The sequence below is a fragment of the Monodon monoceros genome, unplaced genomic scaffold (assembly GCF_005190385.1).
Source record: "Monodon monoceros isolate NGI ecotype Baffin Bay Population unplaced genomic scaffold, NGI_Narwhal_1 Super_Scaffold_12, whole genome shotgun sequence".
Lineage (NCBI taxonomy): Eukaryota > Metazoa > Chordata > Mammalia > Artiodactyla > Monodontidae > Monodon > Monodon monoceros.
Genome location: NW_021703768.1, coordinates 110420864 through 110433609, shown reverse-complemented (window position 1 = coordinate 110433609; position 12746 = coordinate 110420864). Strand labels below are relative to the sequence as shown.

At 36.9% G+C, this 12746-nt stretch overlaps 1 protein-coding gene and 1 pseudogene across 4 annotated transcripts in view; one reads left to right on the top strand and one right to left on the bottom strand.

Annotated features, from left to right (window-relative positions):
• KIF3A (kinesin family member 3A) overlaps positions 1-12746 on the top strand; it is a 106611-nt gene that overhangs the window by 18529 nt on the left and 75336 nt on the right. For all 4 annotated transcript variants that reach the window (XR_003792756.1, XM_029217721.1, XM_029217719.1 and 1 more), the window contains exons 3-4: positions 10323-10467; positions 10600-10684. Coding sequence is in view for 3 of the 4 variants with exons in the window: in XM_029217721.1 (XP_029073554.1) it covers positions 10323-10467; positions 10600-10684 (230 nt within the window). In the remaining variant the exon portion in view is untranslated. The remainder of the gene's footprint in view (positions 1-10322; positions 10468-10599; positions 10685-12746) is intronic.
• LOC114892596 lies at positions 6154-7075 on the bottom strand (annotated as a pseudogene).

Genomic DNA, 12746 nt, shown 5'->3' with positions numbered 1-12746 from the left:
TATGGTTAATGTATGTTTATCTTTTGAAGAAACTGCAAAACCGTTTTTCACAGTGGAAATCTGTTTTCCACAGATTGTACTACTTTTTTCCCAGCAGTATGGTATGAGATGTGAGAGTTTCTTCACATCTTCACCAACATTTAGACTCTCGTTCTTTTTAATTATAGCTATTCTACAGGGTCTGTAGTGGTATCTCATTGTTTTAACTTGTATTTCCCTAATGATTAACAACATTGAACATCTGTTTGTGTACTTATTGGACATTTGTATGTCTTCTTGGTAAAATATCTCTTAAAATATCTTACCCATTTTAAAAATTGGTTGCCTGTGTTCTTATTATTGAGTCATGCTCTTTATATATTCTGGATTCATATCTGTGATCAGAAAATATTTTTCCCAGTCTGTGGCTTGTCTTTTCATTTTCTTAGTGGTGTTTTTTTGAAGGGAAAAGTTTTGTATTTTGATTAAGTTCAGCTATCAAGTTTTCTTTTATCACATGCTTTTGGTGACATAGCTCAGAAATTTTTTCCAAATCCAAGACCACAAAGATTTTCTCTTACGTTTTTATCTAGAAGTTGTAAACATTTTAGGTCTTACATTTAAGTCTCTGGTCCATTTTGAGTTAATTGTTATATATGGTGTGAGGTGAGGGTCTGAGTTTTTTTCTTTTTTTCTACCCTCTGCCCCCTTTTTTTCCCTCGTTGCCTATGGATATCCAGTTGTTCCAGCACCATTTGTTGAGAAGACTGTTCTTTCCTTATTGAATTAACTAGGTGCTTTTGTCAAAATTCAACTGACCACAAATGTGTGGGCTTATTTCTGGATTGTTTGTTCTATTCCATATTTGTTTGTTTGTTTATTTATTTATTTGGCTGTGCTGTGCTGCGCATGGGATATTAGTTCCCTGACCAGGGATCAAACCCGTGCCCCCTGCATTGGGAGCATGGAATCTTAACCACTGGACCACCAGGGAAGTCCCATAGAATTCTGTAATATATAATGCAGTTTACTGTGCATTATTCAAATGTAGTTTAGCTGTAACTGTTTGGACTGTAAATTACAAGTACATAATCCTTCTACCATTTGAAAAAGTTTTATTTAATTAATAAACTATTTTTAGCGCAATTTTATGTTCAGAGTAAAATTGAGCAAAGTACAGAGAGTTCCCATATATCCCTAGTCCCCAGAATGCACAACCTCCTCCACTGTCAACATCCTGCACCATAATGGTTACATTTGTTAAAATTGATGACCCTGTATTGACACATCATTATCATCCAGAGCCCATAGTTTACATTAGGGTTCACTCTAGGTTTTGTACATTCTGTGGGTTTGGACAAATATATAATGACATGTATCCACCATTGTAGTATCATACAAAATTGTTTCACTCTATATAGTATGTTGCCTTTTCAGATAGATAACTTTCACTTAGTAACATGCACTTAGGTTTCCTCCATGCCTTTTCGTGGTTTGTTAACTCATCTCTTTTTATCAGTGAATAATATTCCATTGTCCTTATGAACTGTTTATCTGTTAACCTGCCTACTGAAGGACATCTTGGTTGCTTCCAAGTTTTGGCACTTATGAATAAAGCTGCTATAAATATCCACACGTAGGTTTTTTGGTGGACCTTCTGCCATTTTAAATATATAGTTTGGAAACGAGGAGATTGGGTAAAATCTCAGGTCATTTTTAGTTTTTAAAAACTAACATTTTAAAAGAAGTTCATATTGAACAAAATGATAGCATTAGATTTTAAGTTTGGCATTTAAAAACTAGAAATTTGGACTCTCATCTCTGAAAATAAGATGAATTTCTTTAATTTTAGGGGATTCCTGGTCCTCCTTTCTCAGCTCTAATATAGTAAATTAGTAACCTTTTCATTAAAAAAAATTTCATTTAATTTTTATTTTATATTGGAGTATAGTTGATTTACAATGTTGTGTTAGTTTCAGGTGTACAGCAAAGTGACTCAGTTATACATATACATATAGCCATTCTGTTTCAGATTCTTTTCCCATATAGATTATTACAGAATATTGCGTAGAGCTCCCTGTGCTATACAGTATGTCCTTGTTGATTATCTATTTTATATATATAGTATATGTATATGTTAATCCCAAACTCCTAATTTATCCCTCCTCACCATGTTTCCCCTTTGGTAACCATAAGTTTGTTTCTGAAGTCTGTGAGCCTGTTCCTGTTTTGTAAATAAGTTCATTTGTATAATTTTTTTTTTAGATTCCACGTAGAAGTGATATCATATGATATTTGTCTTTCTCTGACTTCACTTAGTATGATGATCTCTAGGTCCATCTATGTTGCTGCAAATGGCATTGTTTCATTCTTTTTTATGGCTGAGTAATACTCCATTGTATATATGTACCCCATCTTTTTTATCCATTCCTCTGTTAATGGACATTTAGATTGCTTCCATGTCTTGACTATTGTAAATGGTGCTGCAGTTAACATTGGGGTGCATATATCTTTTTGAATGATGGTTTTCTCTGGATATATGCCCAGGAATGGGATCACTGGGTTGTATGGTAGTTCTATTTTTAGGTTTTTGTTTTTTTTTTTGATGTGGACCCTTTTTAACGTCTTTATTGAATTTGTTACAATATTGCTTCTGTTTTATGTTTTGGTTTTTTGGCCATGAGGCATGTGGGATCCCAGCTTACTGACCAGGGATTGAACCTGCACCCTCTGCATTGGAAGGTGAAGTCCTAGCCACTGGACTGCCAGGGAAGTTCCTATGTTTAGTTTTTTAAGGAATCTCCATACTGTTTTCCATAGTGCCTGTACCAATTTACATTACCACCAACAGTGTAGGAGGGTTCCCTTTTCTGCACACCCTCTCCAGCATCTACTGTTTGTAGACTTTCTGATGATAGCCATTCTGACCGGTGTGGGGTGATACTTCATTGTAGTTTTGATATGCAGTTCTCTAAAAATTAGCAATATTGAGCACCTTTTCATGTGCTTTTTGGCCATCTGTATGTCTTTGGAGAACTGTCTATTTAGGTCTTCAGCCCATTTTTTGGTTGGGTTGTTTGTTTCTTTGATACAGAACTGCATGAGCTGTTTGTATATTTTGGAGAGTAATCCCTTGTTGGTCGCTTCATTTGCAAATATTTTTTCCCATTCTGTAAGTTGTCTTTTCATTTTGTTTATGGTTTCCTTTGCTGTGCAAAAGTTTTTAAGTTTCATTAGGTCCCATTTGTTTATTTTTGTTTTTATTTTCATTGGGAGGTGGATCCAAATAAATCTTGCTGCAATGTATTTCAGAGTGTTCTGCCTATGTTTTCCTCTAAGAGTTTTATAGTACTCAGCTTTACATTTAGGTCTTTAATCCATTTTGAGTTTATTTTTGTGTATGATGTTGAAGAATGTTCTAATTTCATTCTTTTACATGTAGCGGTCCAGTTTTCCCAGCACCACTTTTTGAAGAGACTGTCTTTTCTCCATTGTATAGTCTTGCCTCCTTTGTCATAGATTAATTGACCATAGGTGCATGGGTTTATCTCTGGCCTTTCTATCCTGTTCCATTGATCTGTATTTCTGTTTCTGTGCCAGTACCATACTGTTTTGATGACTGTAGCTTTGTAGTATAGTCTGAAGTCAAGGAGCCCAATTCCTCCAGCTCATTTATTTTTCTCAGGATTGCTTTGTCTATTCGGGATCTTTTGTGTTTCTATACAAATTAAAAAAATATTTTGTTCTAGTTCTGTGAAAAATGCCATTGGTAATTTGATAGGGATTGCAATGAGTCTGTAGATTGCTTTGGGTAGTATAGTCATTTTGACAATATTGATTCTTCCAATTCAAGAACATGGTATATCTCTCCATCTGTTTCTGTCATCTTTGATTTCTTTCATCAGTATCTATAGTTTTCTGAGTACAGGTCTGTTGGCTCCTTAGGTAGGTTTATTCCTAGGTATTTTATTCTTTTTGATGTGATGGTAAATGGGATTGTTTCCTTAATTTCTCTTTCTGATCTTTCATTGTTAGTGTATAGAAATGCAAGATTTCCACATATTAATTTTGTATCCTGCAACTTTACCGAATTCATTGATGAGCTCTAGTAGTTTTCTGGTAGCATCTTTAGGATTTTGTATGTATAGTATCATGTCATCTGCAAACAGTGACAGTTTTACTTCTTCTTTTCCAATTTGGATTCCTTTTATTTATTTTTCTTCTCTGATTGCTGTGGCTAAGACTTCCAAAACTATGTTCAATAATAGTGGGGAGAGTGGACATCCTTGTCTTGTTCCTGATTTTAGAGGAAATTCTTTTAGCTTTTCACTGTCGAGAATGATGTTAGCTGTGGGTTTGTTATACATGGCCTTTATTATGTTGAGGTAAGTTCTCTCTGTGCCGACTTCTGGAGAGTTTTTATCATAAATGGGTTTTGAATTTTGTCAAAAGCTTTCTCTGCATCTGTTGAGATGATCATATGTTTTTTTTTAACTGATAAAATTTTTTTTTTCACTTTTGAGTTTTTACACTTTTCCTGTTTATTCGTGTAAGGTGGAAACTAGAACTGTTTAAAAGACATACACAGATCGAGTACATCAATAACCAGGGTTTTTTCTTTTTTGCTATACTATTTTCACACCTACAGGTGTGCTTGCTAGGCAATATAACCATCACAGAAGCAAACGTGAGGCAGAATACTGGTGAGGAAAAAGCGAGAGAGAGCTACCAGATATACAGACAGGCTTGTTCTACATTCACTACTGTGTTTTCAAGTGCCAAGTATTAACTGCACATTTTTGTTCAGCTAGAAAGAAGACGGATTTTTTCTTTTTTTCCCTTTTGGTTTGTTTGAAATCAGTGCATGAATGTTTCTCATTTCAGCAGATGGACAAACAGATGGACACTATGGCTATGGGAAATGTTCAGGGGAGGGAGGGGGATACTGTGAGACTGCTAGGCCGGGCTATTCCCAACTCTCCCCATCACAGTGTTCATGCAACTTCCCTGCATTATAGGGTCTTGTTGAAACGTGTCTGTGAGCTTGATGAGATGGATACACTTGGGAGAGCTGGTGACAGGTGCTAACAAGCATTATCAGGTCTGGCTGCAATATAAGGAGAAACCATGGATATTTAAAAATACGTTTTTGAGTCAGATCTTGGTGTGACTGAAGAGCAACCACCGTTCTGAGAACTGGAAGAAGACAGAGCTGAGATGCAGGAAGCTCTTTTCAACTCTCTGTAGCAAGGCTGGCCAACATCCCTCACCCCCTCCAGGCCCCCTGTCCCTGCTCATCTAGTACTAAACTGTGAACAAAAGGCAAAGAGAATGCACAAAGAAGAAAATGTAAGGAAGAAGAAGGACAAATTTAGAGAAGAGAAAACCAAAATCAATAGTCAAAAAGCACAGTGGGAAAGAATGTTTAGATTTCAAAATTTTAAAGCCCCGAGCTAGGAAGAACCCAAAGACTGAGTACTTACTCCTCAAGTGAAAGGCGGTCTCTGCAGAACATTATTTTTAGAGGTGTTACCCAGGAAACAGATAAGGCCATTAGTAAGATACATGGCTTTTTTTTTCCTTCTTGAGCTCGTGGTTACAGGGAAAACAGATTCCACTACGGAAGCGCAAGCTGCCAGTCAGTAACATGCTGCTGTAGGAAAGGGGTTGGAGTCACGTGTGGTCTATGAGCACTGGACCTTTGCATGGTGTCATAACCCAGTTATCTGCCACCAAGAATGTTAATTTCTGGCTTCGACTTTCCTCAGAGGAAGACACTGTGGCCATCCGCAGTCATGAACTTTTGAGTGGCAACAGCCCCAATGGGTCAAGTGTCTACAAGCCCTGAACAGAACAGGCAGAATCACTGTGAATTACCATGAAGCTCGAATGCCAAGCTAGAGGTTTCTCACTCCAAGTCCCAGTGTCACAATATAATCTCTATAACTTTCTGTACAAATTTACAATGGAACTGTATTTCAGTGACTGTTTTGAATTGAATTAAACTTTCTGAAAAGTTACACATAATTCAGGTCTATTTTGTTTTCTACCAGTAAGAGTGCTGCTAAATTACAAAACTCCATAATCACAGTATTGTTTTTCAAAAAAATTAAACACAAAGTATTCCTGTCAATGTTAATCAAAATCAAAACTTCAGAATGCCGTGGCATTTATGTGACCAATCTGACTTTTAGATACAAATACCAGCTGCTTATCCCATGGACCATTTTTGCTAGACTGAGGCTGTGAAAAACTGAAAGTTGACGTACGATTCTTTTTTTTTTTAATTGCACAAAGGGATATACGTGGAGGGTACAGAGTGACACTGAAGAGATCACAGGGCATGACAGACATTAGTTCTCTCCCTCCCCAGCATCTCCTTCCTCTCCCTGGTTTTCCGACGTCCACAGAGTGAGATTGTCCCTAAGCAACTGCATGATCAGGATGCTGTCTTTGTAAGACTCTTCATTCAGTGTGTCCAATTCAGCAATTGCTTCATCAAATGCCGTTTTTGCCAGGCTGCAAGCCTTTTCAGGAGAGTTTAGAATTTCATAGTAAAAGATGGAGAACTTAAGTGCCAGGCCCAGTTGAATTGGGTGTGTAGGCTGCATTTCTTTCTTACTAATTTCAAATGCTTCCTGGTAAGCCTGCTGGGAGTTTGACACAGTGGTTTGTTTATTGTCTCTAGATGCCACCTCAGAAAGATATCTAAAATAATCGCCTTTCATTTTCAAGTAGAACACCTTACTTTCTGGTTGTGTAGCATTGGGAATAAGGTATTTGTCCAACAGCTCCAGAACATCGTTGCAGATGTCCTGCAGCTCTGCCTTGATCTTCTCACGGTATTCTTTGCCCATCTGCTGCTGCTTCTCGTTCCTCTCTGTTTTCTGTTTGATGTTGGAGATGACACGCCAGGAAGAACGGTGGGCACCGACCGTGTTCTTGTAAAAACCACAGGCAGCAGTTTTCTCTCCTCATTGGAGAGCTCGTGCCCCTGCTCCATGACTGCCTTCACGGCCGCAGGCATGTCATCGTGGCGCTCCGCCTGCTTGGCGAGTTTGCCTTTCTGTACCAGCTCACTTTTATCCATGGTCATTCCCGTGGGAGGACTGCAGGGGACAAAGACACTTACTAGCGGAGCTCCGGGCGTGGTGACCGCCTCCTTCCCAAGCCCACTCCTCCAGCGGTAGCTGCAGTGGCGACCTCGGCTCCGGAATCAGCGGCTGATCATATGGTGTTTATTCTTCAGTTTATTAATGTGTGTATCACACTGATTGATTTGTGGATGTTGAAGAATCCTTGCATCCCGGGGATAAATCCCACTTGATCGTGGCTTATCATCCTTTTAATGTATTGTTGGATTCAGTTTGCTAGTATTTTGTTGAGGATTTTTGCATCTATGTTCATCAGTGATATTGGCCTATTTCTTTTTTGTGTGGTATCTTTGTTTGGTTTTGGTGTCAGGGTGATGGTGGCCTCATAGAATGAGTTTGGGAGTGTTCCTTCCTCTGCGATTTTTGGGAAGAGTTTCAGAAGGATAGGTGTTAACTTTTCTCTAAATGTTTGGTAGAATTCACCTGTGAAGCCACCTGGTCCTGGACTTTTGTTTGTTAGCAGTTTTAAAATCAGTTTTGATTTCAGTACTTGTGATTGGTCTGTTCATATTTTCTGTTTCTTCCTGGTTCAGTCTTGGAAGGTTATATGTTTATCCATTTCTTCTAGATTGACCATTTATTGACATATAGTTGCTTATAGTAGTCTCTTATAATCCTTTGTATTTCTGTGGTGTCCGTTGTAACTTCTCTTTTTTCATTTCTAATTTTATTGATTTGAGCCCTCTCCCTTTTTTTCATGTTGAGTCTGGCTACAGGTTTATCAATTAAATTTATCTTTTCAGAGGAACCAGCTTTTAGTTTGATCTTTTCTATTGTTTTGTTTCTCTCTGTTTCATTTCTTTCTGCTTTGATCTTTATGATTTTTTCCTTCTACTAACTTTGGGTTTTGTTTGTTCTTCTTTCTCTGGTTACTTAATATCCTTTTTAAATTAGTAATATTCATATATTTAATGCATTCATAGAAATTGCATTAGGTATTAATTTTGAGCTCAAATTTCTTTTTGGTCACTACATACTGGTAAAAAACATGGGCTATGGAGCCAACTGGAGTGTGTTCAGATCTTGTTTCTACCACTTACTATGTCATTGAGCAAGTAACTCAACCTTTCTAAGCCTTTGTTTCCTCAACTAAACTGTGGGAATATAAACATTGCCTAGCTCTTAGGATTGGGGTGAAAATTAAATAGGAATGCATGTAAAGTACATGACATAGCACATAGCAAATGATCAGTAAATGGTAGCTGTGGTGTCTTTTCTAAAATGCAGTATATGAGTTCATGATATTTTCAGCTCCTTGGAATGCAGTAAGTTATATTCTTAATGCAAGAGTTTGAAATATTTAGTGAGTTAGAAAAAATTAAGACTTTTAAATTATTCCCATGTATAAAAATGGTTTCTGTTGTTATTAATTTATTTTCGTAGAAAGTCCAAAAATGACGACAAGTTGTTGTTAACTGAATAGAGTGGTAGTAGTTGAGAAACGTTTTTCATTTATGCTGTCACTTTCTAGGCTATCTTCTCATACTATACTGTCTCCTGAGAAATCTCATCCACCTCCATGGCTTCAGTGGCAAATGAATCTCATCCATCCTCCTGCTTGCTTGACACATCCATTTGGGTGTATCGTAGACTTAAAGCTCGGTACCCCCAAACTAAATTCATGATCTTCCCTTTCAAACTGTTATTTCTTCTAGTGTTGTTCACCATCTCAGTACATGGCATAGCCATACATCCCTTTGGTCAAGCCAGAAACTGAAAGTCACCCTCAATTCTTCCTTTTCCCTGGTCCCCTTATGACTAGTTATTTTCCAGGTCCTCTTGATTCTAACTATTAAATATCTCTGACATCCTACTGTTAAATATCTCTGAAATCCTTCTACCTTTCTCATCCCCTTCTATCCATTGTCAGCACCATCTCTCATCTGGCTAACTACTTCAGCCCTCTAACTTATTTCTTCACGTCTCCTCTTGCTTTCTTCCAATTCTTCGTATACAGTATAGCCAAAGTGACTATGATGTCACTCCTCTGATTGAAAAATCATTCTATGGCTTCACTTTGTTTTTAGCATAAGCTCTAAAAGCCTTAAGATGTTCTTCATCGTCCTGTGTGATTAGGCCCCTGTTAATTTCTTTAGCTGTATCTGCATCCACTGTCCTTTTCCATCTCTGTTTCTTCCATTCTGGTCTCATTACATTTCTTCAAAATCTCCATTCTCTTTTTTGCCTCTGGCTGTCCACTCTGTTCCTATCTAACTCTTGCTCATATATCAGATCGTATCTTAAACCTTACCTCTTCTGGAAAGCCTTCCCTGACTTCTTCCCCTTTCCTCCTTCATCAGTTCTCCTGCCCAGATTATGTCCCTTAACTCTCATCTAGAACTCCGTGTTTCTCATTTCCCAACACTCATCCTGCTTATGATTATTTGGCTAGTATGTCCTCCCCAAGATGACATATCATAAGATTAAAGATTGTGTTTGTCTTGTTTGTCACTGTGTCCCCGGTGCCTAGCACAATGCCAGACACAGATGTGTAGTATTTGTTGAGTGAATGAATTTGGGTATTTAGAAAATTTTAAGTTGTATCTGTAATTACTTGTAATAATTGTATTGTCACCTTTTTTTGTTAATTCCCCCTATTCCTTACAACTGTTACTTAAAACATTTTATTTCAAAATAATGTACTTATTTTAGGAATAAGAAGAAAAAACTACCATTTGCCAGGCGTCATGCTGGTCACTTGAAGTAAATTGTTTCATTTGGTTCTTACTATCAATGTAGAGTATTCATTCTTATCCCCATTTTGCCATTGAGGAGATAATCTCTGGGTATAGACTTTCTAAGGTCAAGTCTCTGAAAAATGGCAGATGTGTGGATTCACGTTGAGGTCTTTCTATTCTAGAACCTGTGTTCTCTTGCTGTAATTATACTACCTTCTCCAATTTAACGTCCACATTAAGTAATTAATATACACATTTTAAGAAATTTCTTATGATTAGCTAAAGTGTCAGATTTTGTATTTATTTCATTGACTCTAGTTCTTTAACAGTGCTATGCTCATGTGGCATACAGTACATCTTGTAATTGCTGATAATAAAGGTGAAATTTGTACTAGAATAAACTTTAAATCCAGGCTAGAAATTGCATCACGGTGTCAAAGGAATTAATTTTAAGAGCTATTGGTCTGTAGCATGACTCTGTGAAGTGATTGATTCTCTTCATCATTTTCAGGGACTATTTTTGCATATGGACAAACTGGAACAGGTAAAACTTTTACCATGGAAGGTGTTCGAGCTGTTCCTGAACTTAGAGGAATCATTCCAAATTCATTTGCTCACATATTTGGTCATATTGCAAAAGCAGAGGGTGATACAAGGTAAAAGAGAATTCTTAATATTTTCTAATATTGAGAAGTACAAGCATAAGAAAGATGTATAAATTTTATAAACACATTTAAAAAACTGTTCTAATATTTCACTGTTTTTTTTTTAATGATGTTTTATTACAGATTTTTGGTTCGAGTGTCTTATTTGGAAATATATAATGAAGAAGTTCGTGACCTTTTGGGCAAGGATCAGACACAGAGGTTAGAGGTATGGATAATTGAAATTGGAGCATTTTCCAAAGCATTAGAATGTGTACTAAATTAAGCTCTTTTTTGAACAAAAGTTACTTTAAATATTTTACTTATTTTTTGACCATGTAATATAACATAGTTCAAAAATAAAAGTATTTTAAACATTTATGCATTGGAAAGTCTTGTTCCTACCTCATTTCTCCCCACCCTAAGATAACCACTTTCAGTATCCTTTCAGTGTTCTTTATGTAAATACAAACAAATACAATTTTATTTTTACTCCAAAAGTAGGACACTGTATACATTGATATGCACCATTTTTTTTTTTTTTTTTTTTTTTTTGGTACGCAGGCCTCTCACTGTTGTGGCCTCTCCCTTTGTGGAGCACAGGCTCCAGACGCGCAGGCTCAGCGGCCATGGCTCATGGGCCCAGCTGCTCTGCGGCATGTGGGATCTTCCCGGACCGGGGCACGAACCCGCATCCCCTGCATCGGCAGGCGGACTCTCAACCACTGCGCCACCAGGGAAGCCCCGCATCATTTTTTTAATTAAATTTTTTATTGAGATAAATGTAAATTCATATGCAGTTGTAAGAAATAATACAGAGAGATTACCCTTCACACAGTTTTCCCCAGTGGTAACATTTTACAAAGCTATAATGCAATATCACAACCATGATATTGACCTTGATGCAATCCACAGATCTCATTCAAATGCCCCCAGTTTTTCTTGTAGTCTTTTGTGTTGTATACTGTTTTATCATGTGTAGATTGGCATATCCACTACCACAGCAAGGTACTAAACATCTCAGATATGCCTTATGTTGCCCTTTTATAACCACATCCACCTCTCCTGTGACCACTCCCCTCTGTCCCCATCCCTAACCCCTGACAACCCCTGATCTACTTTCCATTTCTACAGTTTTGTCATTTCAAAATGTTATGTAAATATAAACATACAATATGTAACCTTTTGGAATTGTCTTTTTTCACTTGGCATAACTCCCTAGAGATTCATCCAAGTTGTTGCATGTATCGATTGTTCATTCATTTTTATTACTGAGTAATATTGCATGGCGCATTTAACCATTCACCTGTTGAAGGACATCTGGGCTGTATACAGTTTTGGGCTATTATGAGTAAGGCCACTATGAACATTAACACACAGATTTTTTTGCAAATGTAAATTTTCATTCTCTGGTATGAATGCCCAAGAATACTCCAGAATTTATTTTAAGTCAGAAGTTTTTAAAGTGTCAAAAATACAGGTATTAAGACTAATCATGAATGTAGTCATGAATACTTGTGTTTTCAGTCTTTCTTTTACCTGAAGGAAAAACCACACTTTCTGATTGAGAAACTCTAGTTTGTATACTTCTGGGTAATAGATTGGCACTAAAGACTACTTTCATTCAGCATCTTAGAAAAGGGAACTGTGAGATTATATGCATAAATGTCAGATAATCACAAAATTTGTGAATTGGTACATTATGGTTTTAACTGACAAGTATAGCTGATTCACATTCATTATTTTTTAATTGAGATATAATTTACATAGCATAATATTCATCCCTTTAAAGTGTACAAATTAGTGATTCTTAGTATATTCAGAAAGTTATGCAACCATCACCACTATCTAATTCTAGAACATTTTCATTACTCCAGAAAGAAACTCCATGGCCATTAGGAGCCACTCACCATTCCCCTTCTCTCTCCTGGTAACCCATAATTTACTTTTTGTCTCTATGGACTTGCCTATTCTGGCCATTTCATTTAAATGGAATCATACAGTTGTGGTCTTTTATGTCTGGCTTCTTTCACTTAGTATAATGTTTTCAAGATTCACCCATGTTGTAGCATGAATCAGTATTTCATGTTTTTGTTTTGTTTTAACAGCCTGTACACGTTTTTATATGAATACACGCATACCTCGTTTTATGGTGCTTCACTTTATTATGCTTTGCAGATACTGTGTTTTTTACAAAATGAAGGTTTGTGGCAACCTGCATCAAACAGATCTGTTCAGCTCCATTTTTCCAGCAGCATTTACTTACTTCATGTCTCTGTGCCACATTTTGG